We start from the raw sequence: 13940 nt of genomic DNA, 5'->3' as shown, positions 1-13940 counted from the left end.
GCACATACGGTTCACGTCCACGCTGTCGCGGCATGCTACCAGTGTTAAGGACTGCGATGGAGCTCCGTATGCCACGGCAAACTGGCTGACACTGACGGCGGCGGTGCACAAATGCTGCGCAGCTAGCGCCATTCGACGGCCAACACCGCGGTTCCTGGTGTGTTCGCTGTGCCGTGCGTGTGATCATTGCTTGTACAGCCCTCTCGCAGTGTCCGGAGCAAGTATGGTGGGTCTGACACACCGGTGTCAATGTGTTCTTTTTTCCATTTCCAGGAGTGTATTAGGTTTCACGTTTGTGGCAACAACATGAGGTTGACGAGATTTCAGGCGCCTCGGACCAGGGACATGTATATATGGCTTCGTCGGTGCGTGTGTGCGTATGTGTGTGTGGGGTGGTCAACCTATGTGGTACTTCCGGAGGCTTCTGTTGGTAAGCAATTTTTGTTTTAGTGTTATTCTACAGTAATTGCGACGTTTTGTGTGATCTATATTAATGGTAGGTAGCTTGTGTTTTAATTGATGTAGTTAATAGGGGGTATTTGGGTTTCTGAGCTGTTGGGGTTTTGGTTCCATTTTCCGGGGTTGCAGGGGCTGGTTTTTTGGTATAGATAGCTGCATTTGAGCTGTAGGTCAATGGAAATGTCCGATTCCATTTTTCTTGGTTACAGGTGTTTTTTGGCATCGATTGCTGCGGTTGAGCTAAGTTCAAGTTCCTGTTGTTTTGTTGGTGTAGCAGAAAGTTGCAATTTCAATTTTTTTATGTTATTTGTTTTGGGATGGTGGGGCGTTTTTTTACTGTTGTATGTTAAGCTTGTTCCTGCCCTTAATTCCCAATATTTCGCTGTTGTCATGTTAGTTTCGTTTTATTTTTCGAGTGAGACGTTACGGTGTCACTTTTATTTTTGTTAGCGTCTGTTGGCGTGTGTATGTAGTTACGTCATAGTTGTTATGTTGTTACCGCTGGAAGTAGCCGTTTCCGTCATATAGATGACGTGATGGATCCAAGCAGACGGGCAGAATCGGACACTTCTGTAATGCCCTGATTGCCCTTATTCATAATCGTTCCACTGTACGTTTTGGTGATGTGGAGACGCTTGGTCAAAAACTGCAACCGCTTCAGTTGTATTGCGATTAAGAAAAGTATGTTTATACGGACACACAGAGGGGAACCAAAATATTACTGCCAAGTGATTAACAGCAAGCTGATCCATCTCTGGAAACCAACATAGCAGGGGATATACGTGGTATGGATTTGGACACGTCCTTGGTGAGGTTTCCAGGCGGTTGTGGCACCAAATGTCTCTGCACAGGTCACAAAATCGCTGTACATTCAGGGCTGGTAGTTTTCTGGCACCGAGTAGCACCCCAGTTATCTTTCAACAGATAGAAAACTGACGTTTCCGCCATAGTGATAACGTCATGGGTCAAAGCAGAGAGGTGTAATCGGAAACTTCGGTAATGCACTGATCGCCCTTATTCATAAATGTTCAACTGTAAGTGAATTTCATGGCTAAGACATCATCTTAAATTCACCATCTTGCTCCTCAAACCACTATAGCCCGATGCTGGCGTGGTATCATAGAGTGTTATCCTGTTGGAAGATTCCATCGGTACTGAGGAAGGCAGCAGGTATACGAGTGTGCAGTAGGTCGACAGTAATGTTGACATAGTCTAAAGCTGCCATGGTCCGATGCTGCCATGGTTTGCGGGCGCCGAATAGCACCCAAGGTGTCTTCCATCAGATTGAGAACTAGCCGTTTCCGCCATATTGATAACGTCATGGGTCAAAGCAGACTGGTGGAATCGGACGCTTCGGTAATGCACTGATCGCCCTTGTCCATAAATGTTCCACCGTAAGTGAATTTCATGGCAAAGACATCATCTTGAATTCACCATCTTCCTCCTCAAACCACTATAGACCGATGCTGGCGTTGTGACATAGTGTATTACCCTGCTGGAAGATTCCATCGCTATTGAGGAAGGCTTCAGGTATATGAGGGTGCTGGAGGTCGACTGTAATGTTGACATAGTCCAAAGCTGCCATGGTACCATGCTGCCATGGTTTCCGGGCGCCGAATAGCACCCAAGGTGTCTTCCATCAGATTGAGAACTAGCCGTTTCCGCCATATTAATAACGTCATGGGTCAAAGAAGACTGGTGGAATCAGACGCTTCGGTAATGATCGCCCTTGTCCATAAATGTTCCACCGTAAGTGCATTTCATGGCAAAGACATCATCTTGAATTCACCATCTTCCTCCTGAAACCACTATAGACCGATGCTGGCGTTGTGACATAGTGTATTACCCTGCTGGAAGATTGCATCGTTATTGAGGATGGAATCAGGTATATGAGGGTGCTGGAGGTCGACAGTAATGTTGACATAGTGCAAAGCTGCCATGGTCCCATGCTACCACACTGCCATTGTTTGTGGGCGCTGAATAGCATCCTAGTTGTCTTCCATGAGATTGAGAACTAGCCGTTTCCGCCATATTGATAACGTCATGGGTCAAAGCAGACAAGTGGAATCGGACGCTTCTGTAATGCACTCATCGCCCTTATTCATAAATGTTCCACTGCACGTGAATTTGGTGGCCAAGACATTGGCGCTGAATAGCACCCCAGTTGTCTTCCATCAGATTGAGAACTAGCCATTTCCGTCATATTGATAACGTCATGGGTCAAAGCAGATAGGTAGATTCGGACGCTTCTGTAATGCACTGATCACCCTTATTCATAAATTTCCACTGTATGTGAATTTCATGGCTAAGACATCATCTTGAATTCACCATCTTGCTCCTCAAACCACTATAGTCCGATGCTGGCGTTGTGACATAGTGTGTTATCCTGCTGGAAGATTCCATAGCTACTGAGGAAGGCAGCAGGTACACGAGCGTGCAGGAGGTCGACAATAATGTTGACATAGTCCAAAACTGCCATGGTCTGATGCTGCCATGGTCTGTGGGCGCCGAATAGCACCATAGGTGTCTTCCATCAGATTGAGAACAAGCCGTTTCCACCATATTGATAACGTCATGGGTAAAAGCAGAGAAGTGGATTCGGACGCTTCTGTAATGCACTGATCGCCCTTATTCATAAATGTTCAACTGTAAGTGAATTTCATGGCTAAGACATCATCTTAAATTCACTATTTTGCTCCTCAAACCACTATAGCCCGATGCTGGCGTTGTGGCATAGAGAGTTATCATGCTGGAAGATTCCATCGCTATTGAGGAAGGCATCAGGTATATGAGGGTGCTGGAGGTCGACAGTAATGTTGACATAGTCCAAAGCTGCCATGGTCCCATGCTACCACACTGCCATTGTTTGTGGGCGCTGAATAGCACCCTAGTTGTCTTCCATGAGATTGAGAACTAGCCGTTTGCGCCATATTGATAACGTCATGGGTCAAAGCAGACAAGTGGAATCGGACGCTTCTGTAATGCACTCATCGCCCTTATTCATAAATGTTCCACTGCACTTGAATTTGGTGGCTAAGACATTGGCGCTGAATGGCACCCCAGTTGTCTTCCATCAGATTGAGAACTAGCCGTTTCCGTCGTATTGCTAACGCCATGGGTCAAAGCAGACATTTGGAATCACACGCTTCAGTAATGCACTGATCACCCTTATCAATAAATGTTCCACTGTACGTGAATTTCACGGCTAGGACATCATCTTGAATTCACCATCTTACTCCTCAAACCACTATAGCCCGATGCTGACGTTGTGGCATGGAGAGTTATCATGCTGGAAGATTCCATCGCTACTGGGGAAGACATCAGGTATATAACGATGCAGGAGGTCGTAGTAACGTTAATGTAGTCCAAAGCTGCAATGGCCCCATGCAAGCCCAGGTGAATGTTTCTTTACGTTGCCAGTATTCCATTCCAAACTGGTGTTTCCACTGTTTGTACCGACTCCAATGAGATGCTGACACCTGTAGTGATGTGCTCGTCGGTCGTGTGCGCAGATATCGTACGACTACGTGGCGCAGATCATGGGCATCGGTCCAGAGGGCGCGGTGCACGGCAAGGTGGAGAACCTGATCGTGCACATCGAAGCGGGCGCCAAGCTGTCCGACCTCAAGCTGGCGCTCTACGACTTCCAGTACCTCGACTACGGGTGAGTACTCCGTCTACCTCTCCACACTTTGCCTGCAGTCGCTCCGCTGCAAACTGTCGACTTCGGTCCCCATTTGCGTTCTCTTAGGTATCCCCTGGTAGCAGAATCTGCATGTCTTCTTGTTGTGTCCATAGTTCCGCGTAGTCAGCGCGTACACAACTTTACCAATAGAGTGCGTCCCGCTAAGCACAACAGCGCAGGCGCAGCACTCGTCCGTCTCCGCACTACGAGATGGCGCTGCCTTAGAGACGGACCAAATTCTGCTTCCGCCGATCCGCGTATTAATATGTAGCACAGCCAATGAGATTGCTGCTATGTAGAACCTTTTCTCCTCGCGGATCACACTCGTGCAGTGATACCTGAACATGCGAGGTATTATAACGAGTGTACAGACCTCCGATTAGTCAGTCTGCATTAGTCTGTAGTCAAGTTTCAGTCTGCACCTAATAAGATTACCATATTCCTGTACATAGCCATGAAGAGAAATGTATAGACACTTTGTCAAGTATCAGAGATATGTGAGAATAAGCTTAACGTACCAAGACCAAAGGAACTTCAGACTGTCAATTGTAAACAGCATCCAGAATCAAGTTAAGTAATTTCTATGCTTTTTATTGTTTTAATAAATGTGTGTGAAAATTAATCAAGTTCTGTTTAAAGTTGGTCAACGTCAATCTGCTACTCTAAGCGTGCAAGTGGCATTTCTATCGTCTGACCTAACGGCAGAAGATAAACACGCCACGGTAAGACCACGGAACATATTGCTGACACTCGCCTACTTCGCTAGAGCGACAAGTCAAATAATCTGATGGTGTGTGTACCGAAGGTCTTACAGTACGCACACCACACTTCTCCTCCGAAATTCCCTACACTTCTCGTGAAACGAACTGCTATTGGCTATTTTGTTACGGAGACTCGAGTTTAATCTTTCATTAGAAGCAAACCAAGAGCTCTTCCACGAAACGAGTTATACCAATATTTTCCTTGTTTTTATTTTTCTGGTTTAGGCTATAGGCAGCAGCTTGGTTTTAAAGTTGAACATACATACTGAAGCGCGAAAGAAACTGGTATAGGCATTCGTACTCAAGTACAGAGGTATGTAAACAGGCAGAATACGGCGCTGCGGTCGGCAACATCTATACAGGGTGGTCCATTCATAGTGACCGGGCCATATATCTCACGAAATAAGCATCAAACGAAAAAAATACAAAGAACGAAACTCGTCTAACTTGAAGGGGAAACCAGATGGCGCTATGGTTGGCCCGCTAGATGGCGGTGCCATAGGTTAAACGGATATCGACCGCATTTTTTAAAATAGGAACCCCCACTTTGTATTACATATTCGTGTAGTACGTAAAGAAATATGAATGTTTTAGATGAATCACTTTTTTCGCTTTGTGGTAGATGGCGCTGTAATAGTCACAAACGTGTAAGTGCGTGGTATCACGTAACATTCCGCCAGTGCGAACGGTAGTTGCTTCGTGATACATTACCCGTGTTCAAGTGGACCGTTTACCAATTGCAGAAAAGGTCGATATCATGTTGATGTATGGCTATTGTGATGAAAATGGCCAACGGGCGTGTGGTATGTATGCTGCTCGGTATCCTGGACGACATCATCCAAGTGTCTGGAATAGTCGCCGGATAGTTACTTTATTTAAGGAAACAGTAAGTGTTCAGCGACATGTGAAACGTCAACCAAGACCTGCAACAAATGATGATGCCCAAGTAGGTGTTTTAGCTGCTGTCGCGGCTAATCCGCACATCAGTAGCAGACAAACTGCGCGAGAATCGGCAATCTCAAAAACGTCGGTGTTGAGAATGCTACATCAACATCGATTGCACCCGTACTATATTTCTATGCAACAGAAATTGCGTGGCGACGACTTTGAACGTCGTTCACAGTTCTTCCACTGGACACAAGAGAAATTACGGGACGAAGACATATTTTTTGAACGCGTTCTATTTAGCGACGAAGCGTCATTCACCAACAGCGGTAACGTAAACCAGCGTAGTATGCACTATTGGGCAACGGAAAATCCCCGATGGCTGCGACAAGTGGAACATCAGCGACGTTGGCGGTTTAATGTATGGTGGGGCATTATGGGAGGAGGTCTTTTTTTATCGATGGTAATCTAAATGGTGCAATGTATTCTGATTTCCTATGTAATGTTCTACCGATGTTACTACAAGATGTTTCACTGCATGACAAAATGGCGATGTACTTCCAACATGATGCATGTCCGGCACATAGCTCGCGTGCGGTTGAAGCGGTGTTGAATAGCATATTTCATGACAGGTGGGTTGGTTGTCGAAGCACCATACCGCGGCCCGCACGTTCACCGGATCTGACGTCCCCGGATTTCTTTCTGTGGGGAAAGTTGAAGGATATTTGCTATCGTGATCCACTGACAACGCCTGACAACATGCGTCAGCGGATTGTCAACGCATGTGCGAACATTACGGAAGGCGAACTACTCTCTGTTGAGAGGAATGTCGTTACACGTATTGCCAAATGCATTGAGATTGACGGACATCGTTTTGAGCATTTATTACATTAATGTGGCATTTACAGGTAATCATGCTGTAACAGCATGCGTTCTCAGAAATGATAAGTTCACAAAGGTACATGTATCACACTGGAACAAACGAAACAAAATGTTCAAACATACCTATGTTCTGTATTTTAATTTAAAAAACCTACCTGTTACCAACTGTTCGTCTAAAATTATGAGCCATATGACTGTGACTATTACAGCGTCATCTATCACAAAGCGAAAAAGTGGTCCGACTAAAACATTCGTATTTCTTTACGTACTACACGAATATGTAAAAAAAAATGGGGGTTCCTATTTAAAAAAAATAACGCAGTTGACATCCGTTTGACCTATGGCAGCGCCATCTAGCGGGCCAACCATAGCGCTATCTGGTTTGCCCCTTCAAGCTAGACAAGTTTCGTTCTTTGTAGTTTTTACGTTTGACGCTTATTTCGTGAGATACTGGGCCCGGTCACGATTAATGGACCACCCTGTATAACAGAACGCATCGGTTTGTTTTGAAGGTCTCTTTTATTTTTCTAAGGAGCTAGAACCAATGCGACCGAACAGTGTGATACAGATGATATAGAGGGTGATAATTAAAACTTGTTCAGAGGGTGCTGGGCCCGCGATTAACCTCACAGGCTGTAACTGGCAACGTCGCACCTGATTCCACATCTGCATGCAATTCACCATGTGGTGCGTGGCAGAGGGTACGCCAGATTGTATCAGTTATTTGCGTTTGTTCGTGTTCCATTCAGAGATGGAGCACCCTCCGTTACTACACGTTGCAGCACGCACAGAACCAGTCGGAAATATCTATCTTTATAAAATCCGTACCAAACTATGCGTCGCAGTGGTTGTAGCTTCTTACGACCACAAAAGAGACCTTCGAAATAAATCCGCGCTTTCTGTTATGTGTTTCGGGTGGACTGAGAAAAGGTTACTTCAAGAAAATCATAACAACTTTTTTGCACGTGACTGAAAAATTCTGTAAGTTGAGATTTAAACTACCAAATTGTGTGCCTAAAACACATTACAGGCTTATTAACAAATACATTTCAAGCTATGTAGTGCTGAAGTGAGCAGTTCGTAGCGAAGACGCCGAAAACCGGACGGTCCTTACTACAGTTTAAAATAAAAAACACATTCGTGGAGGAAAATTCCTTCTACGTAACTAATTGAAGGCAGTTTGTTCATAGCCATACGCCTTTATGTTCTTTTTTTAGCGAATCATCTTCACTTGCCTACAATCTACACTCCTGGAAATGGAAAAAAGAACACATTGACACCGGTGTGTCAGACCCACCATACTTGCTCCGGACACTGCGAGAGGGCTGTACAAGCAATGATCACACGCACGGCACAGCGGACACACCAGGAACCGCGGTGTTGGCCGTCGAATGGCGCTAGCTGCGCAGCATTTGTGCACCGCCGCCGTCAGTGTCAGCCAGTTTGCCGTGGCATACGGAGCTCCATCGCAGTCTTTAACACTGGTAGCATGCCGCGACAGCGTGGACGTGAACCGTATGTGCAGTTGACGGACTTTGAGCGAGGGCGTATAGTGGGCATGCGGGAGGCCGGGTGGACGTACCGCCGAATTGCTCAACACGTGGGGCGTGAGGTCTCCACAGTACATCGATGTTGTCGCCAGTGGTCGGCGGAAGGTGCACGTGCCCGTCGACCTGGGATCGGACCGCAGCGACGCACGGATGCACGCCAAGACCGTAGGATCCTACGCAGTGCCGTAGGGGACCGCAACGCCACTTCCCAGCAAATTAGGGACACTGTTGCTCCTGGAGTATCGGCGAAGACCATTCGCAACCGTCTCCATGAAGCTGGGCTACGGTCCCGCACACCGTTAGGCCGTCTTCCGCTCACGCCCCAACATCGTGTAGCCCGCCTCCAGTGGTGTCGCGACAGGCGTGAATGGAGGGACGAATGGAGACGTGTCGTCTTCAGCGATGAGAGTCGCTTCTACCTTGGTGCCAATGATGGTCGTATGCGTGTTTGGCGCCGTGCAGGTGAGCGCCACAATCAGGACTGCATACGACCGAGGCACACAGGGCCAACACCCGGCATCATGGTGTGGGGAGCGATCTCCTACACTGGCCGTACACCACTGGTGATCGTCGAGGGGACACTGAATAGTGCACGGTACATCCAAACCGTCATCGAACCCATCGTTCTACCATTCCTAGACCGGCAAGGGAACTTGCACGTCCGCATGTACCCCGTGCCACCCAACGTGCTCTAGAAGGTGTAAGTCAACTACCCTGGCCAGCAAGATCTCCGGATCTGTCCCCCATTGAGCATGTTTGGGACTGGATGAAGCGTCGTCTCACGCGGTCTGCACGTCCAGCACGAACGCTGGTCCAACTGAGGCGCCAGGTGGAAATGGCATGACAAGCCGTTCCACAGGACTACATCCAGCATCTCTACGATCGTCTCCATGGGAGAATAGCAGCCTGTATTGCTGCGAAAGGTGGATATACACTGTACTAGTGCCGACATTGTGCATGCTCTGTTGCCTGTGTCTATGTGCCTGTGGTTCTGTCAGTGTGATCATGTGATGTATCTGACCCCAGGAATGTGTCAATAAAGTTTCCCCTTCCTGGGACAATGAATTCACGGTGTTCTTATTTCAATTTCCAGGAGTGTACGTTTCTTTTTATACGTACAATAAACGTATTACGTGGTACATATAATATTCTGCTGTGTTTGGTTAGAATCAACTTTTATAGCAGAATTTGTGCTACAAAAGAAAAAGCAAGAGAAAAACACGACAAAATGTACAATTTGTGATACAAAAGCTTATTGCAACCTAAAAAAATGAGAAAAACACGACAAAATGTAATGTAGCAGCATATTGTATCAACCACGTAATACGTTTATTGTTTTTGTAAAAAGAAACATATATTACAGGCCACTGAACATGCTTAACAAATACACTAGTGGTCTTTAAAATTGCTACAGCAAGAAGAAAAGCAGATGATAAACGGGTATTCACTGGACAAATATATTATACTAGAACTGACATGTTATTACATTTTCACGCAATTTGGGTGCATATATCCTCAGAAATCAGTACCCAGAACAACCACCTCTGGCCGTAATAACGGCCTTGATACGCCTGGGCATTGATTCAATCATAGCTTGGATGGCATCTACAGGTACAGGTACCCATGCAGCTTCAACACGATACCACAGTTCATCAAGAGTAGTGACTGGCATATTGTGACGAGCCAGTTGCTCGGCCACCATTGACCAGACGTTTTCAGTTGGTCAGAGATCTGGTGAATGCGCTGGCCAGGGCATCAGTCGAACATTTTCTGTATCTAGAAAGGCCCGTACAGGTCCTGCAACATGCAGTCGTGTATTATCCTGCTGAAAAGTAGGGTTTCGCAGGGATCGAATGAAGGGCAGAGCCACGGGATGTAACACATCTGAAATGTAACGTCCACTGTTCAAAGTGCTGTCAGTGCGAACAAGAGGTGACCGAGACGTGTAACCGATGGCACCCCATACCATCACGCCGGGTGATACGCCAGTATGGCGAAGACGAATAGGCCTACACGCTTCCAATGTGCGTTCACCGTGATGTCGTCAAATACGGATGCGAACATCACGATGCCGTAAACAAAACCTGGATTCATCCGAAAAAATTACGTTTTGCCATTCGTGCACCCAGGTTCGTCCTTGAGTTCACCATTGCAGGCGCTCCTGTCTGTGATGCAGAATCTAGGGTAACCGCAGCCTTGGTCTACGAGCTGATAGTCCATGCTGCTGCAAACGTCGTCGAATTGTTCGTCCAGATGGATGTTGTCTTTCAAACGTCCCCATCTGTTTACTCAGTGATCGAGACGTGGCTGCACGATCCCTTACAGCCATGCGGATAAGATGCCTGTCATCTCGACTGCTAGTGATACGAGGCCGTTGGGATCCAGCACGGCGTTCCGCATTACCCTCCTGAACCCACCGATTCCATATTCTGCTAACAGTCATTGGCTCTCGACCAACGCGAGCAGCAATGTCGCGATACGATAATCCGCAATCGCGATAGGCTACAATCCGACCTTTATCAAAGTCGGAAACGTGATGGTACGCGTTTCTCCTCCTTAAACGAGGCATCACAACAACGTTTCACCAGGCAACGACGGTCAACTGCTGTTTGCGTATGAGAAATCGGTTGGAAACTTTCCTCATGACATGCGTGAATTGTCTGAAAAGCTAATCATTTGGATATCACAGCATCTTCTCCCTGTCGGTATAATATCGCGTCTGTAGCACTAATGGCCAGTAGTGTAGTTTGGTTGTTGGATCTGCTACCGTACATTGGATATTTCTGGAGTCGCGTCCTTTGCAGTAATCTTACTTGCTGCCGTTTCCGTTCCTTTCAGGAAAGTGACTTTCCACCTCGAGGGCAACATCCTGGACTTCATCGGGAATGCGATCCTGGATGTGGTGACGACGCTATTCCGCGGGCCCATCATGGATTTCGTGGAGACCGCCCTGCGCCAAGTCATCACCGATCTGCTGGAGAGTATGGACCTGGGCGAGATCATCGGCGGCGGTGTCAGGTGTGGGCTCTGAATCGTCCACATCTGAGGATGCGATTGCCCCAGTGGGTAATTCTGTCTGTACATACCTATCACGATACAGGTGCACGACTTGTCAGCTCTGATGGTGCAAATAAACTGATCTTTATAACGATTACCAGCTGTATTCATTCTCTCAAAAAATAGTTTATCACCTCTGACCTTGTCTCCACCAGTGCCTGATCGGACATTAATTGAGTTCTCCACATCTGGGGACACACCTACTGAAGTGGCAGACTCTGCCTGTACACATCTACAACGACATGGGTGCCTTACTTGTCAGCTCCGATGGTTTAAATAAACTAACCTTTATACCGATTAACCGTTGTATTCACTATATCAACAAATACTTTAATCACCTCTGACCTTGTCTCCCCTGATACTTGACCAGAGTCTCTGAGTCCTCCACATCTGGGGCCATAACTATTCAAGTGGCTGGTTCTGCCTGTACACATCTACAATGACATGGGTTCCCTACTTGTCAGATCTTATGCTATAAATAAACTAACCTTTATACCGATTAACAGTTGTATTCACTTTATTGACAAATACTTTGATCACCTCTGACGTTGTCTCCTCTGATTCTTCACCAGAGCCGGCCGGAGTGGCCGAGCGGTTAAAGGCGCTACAATCTGGAACAGCACGACCGCTACGGTCGCAGGTTCGAATCCTGCCTCGGGCATGGATGTGTGTGATGTCCTTAGGTTAGTTAGGTTTAAGTAGTTCTAAGTTCTAGGGGACTTATGACCACAGCAGTTGAGTCCCATAGTGCTCAGAGCCATTTGAACCATTTTTCTTCACCAGACAGTCTGTAAGTCCTCCACATCTGGGAAAACCACTATTCAAGTGGCAGGTTCTGCCTGTACACATCTACAACAACATGAGTGCCCTACTTGTCAGCTCTGATGCTATAAATAAACTAACCTTTATACCGAATAACCGTTGTATTCACTTTATCAACAAATACTTTAATCACCTCTGACCTTGTCTCCCCTGATACTTGACCAGAGTCTCAGAGTCCTCTACATCTGGGGACACAACTATTCAAGTGGCTTGTTCTGTCTGTACACATCTATATCGACCATGGGTGCCCTACTTGTCAGATCTGATGGTATAAATAAACTAACCTTAATACCGATTAACAGTTGTATTCACATTATCAAAAAATATTTTAATCACCTTTGACCTTGTTTCCCCTGACACTTCACCAGACAGTCTCTAAGTCCTCCACATCTGGGAACACCACTATTCAAGTGGCTGGTTCTGCCTGTACACATCTACAATGACATGGGTTCCCTACTTGTCAGATCTGATGGTATAAATAAACTAACCTTTATACCGATTACCAGTTCTATTCACTTTAATCAACAAATATTTTAATCACCTCCGACGTTGTCTCCCCTGATACTTGACCAGACAGTCTCTAAGTCCTCCACATCTGGGAATGCCACTATTCAAGTAGCTGGTTCTGACTGCACACATCTAACAAGACAAGGGTGCACTACTTGTGAGCTCTGATGCTACAAATAAATTGGCCTTTATATGGATTAAAGAGCACTGAAAGATCTGAGTCGAAACACGGCTGCAGGAGTAGACAACATTCCATTAGAACTACTGACGGCCTTGGGAGAGCCAGTCCTGACAAAACCCTACCACCTGGTGAGAAAGATGTATGAGACAGGCGAAATACCCTCAGACTTCAAGAAGAATATAATAATTCGAATACCAAAGAGAGCAGGTGTTGACAGATGTGAAAATTACCGAACTATCAGTTTAATAAATCGCAGCTCCAAAATACTAACTCGAATTCTTTACAGATGAATAGAAAAACTTGTAGAAGCCGACCTCGGGGAAAATCAGTTTGGATTCCGTAGAAATATTGCAACACGTGAGGCAATACTGACCCTACGACTTATCTTAGAAGAAAGATTAAGGAAGGGCAAACTTACGTTCCTAGTATTTGTAGACTTAGAGAAAGCTTTTGACAATGTTGATTGGAATACTCTCTTTCAAATTATAAAGTTGACAGGGGCAAAATACAGGGAGCGAAAGGCTATTTACAATTTGTACAGAAACCAGGTGGCAGTTATGAGTCGAGGCACATGAAAGGGAAGCCGTGGTTGGGAAGGAAGTAGGACGGGTTTGTAGCCTATCCCCGATATTACTCAATCTGAATATTGAGCAAGCAGTAAAGGAAACAAAAGAAGAATTAGGATTAGGTATTAAAATCCATGGAGGAGAAATAAAAACTTTGAGGTTCGCCGATGACATTGTAATTCTGTCAGAGACAGCAAAGGACTTGGAAGAGCAGTTGAACGGAATGGACAGTGTCTTGAAAGGAGGATATAAGATGAACATCAACAAAAGCAAAACGAGGACAATGGAATGTAGTTGAATTAACTCGGGAGTAGGTGTGGGAATTAGATTAGGGAATGAGAGTAAAGGAGTGTTTTGCTATTTAGGGAGCAAAATAACTGATGATGGTCGAAGTAGAGAGGATATAAAATGTAGACTGGCAATGACAAGGAAAGCATTTCTGAAGAAGAAAAATTTGTTAACATCGAGTATAGATTTAAGTGTCAGGAAGTCGTTTCTGAAAGTATTTGTATGGAGTGTAGCCATGTATGGAAGTGAAACATGGACGATAAATAGTGTGGACAAGAAGAGAATAGAAGTTTTCGA

At 45.8% G+C, this 13940-nt stretch overlaps 1 protein-coding gene across 1 annotated transcript in view; it reads left to right on the top strand.

Annotated features, from left to right (window-relative positions):
- Nucleotides 1-11376, top strand: part of LOC126109836 (mite allergen Der f 7-like) — a 36703-nt gene extending 25327 nt beyond the window's left edge. Inside the window, exons 4-5 of the mRNA XM_049914895.1 lie at nucleotides 3972-4123; nucleotides 11061-11376. Coding sequence (XP_049770852.1) covers nucleotides 3972-4123; nucleotides 11061-11253 — 345 coding nt within the window. The 3' untranslated portion in view covers nucleotides 11254-11376. The remainder of the gene's footprint in view (nucleotides 1-3971; nucleotides 4124-11060) is intronic.
- Nucleotides 11377-13940: the final 2564 nt, after the last annotated feature.

The sequence above is a fragment of the Schistocerca cancellata genome, chromosome 12 (assembly GCF_023864275.1).
Source record: "Schistocerca cancellata isolate TAMUIC-IGC-003103 chromosome 12, iqSchCanc2.1, whole genome shotgun sequence".
Lineage (NCBI taxonomy): Eukaryota > Metazoa > Arthropoda > Insecta > Orthoptera > Acrididae > Schistocerca > Schistocerca cancellata.
Note: the sequence above shows the minus strand (reverse complement) of the source record. Positions and strands in the feature narration are given on the sequence as shown.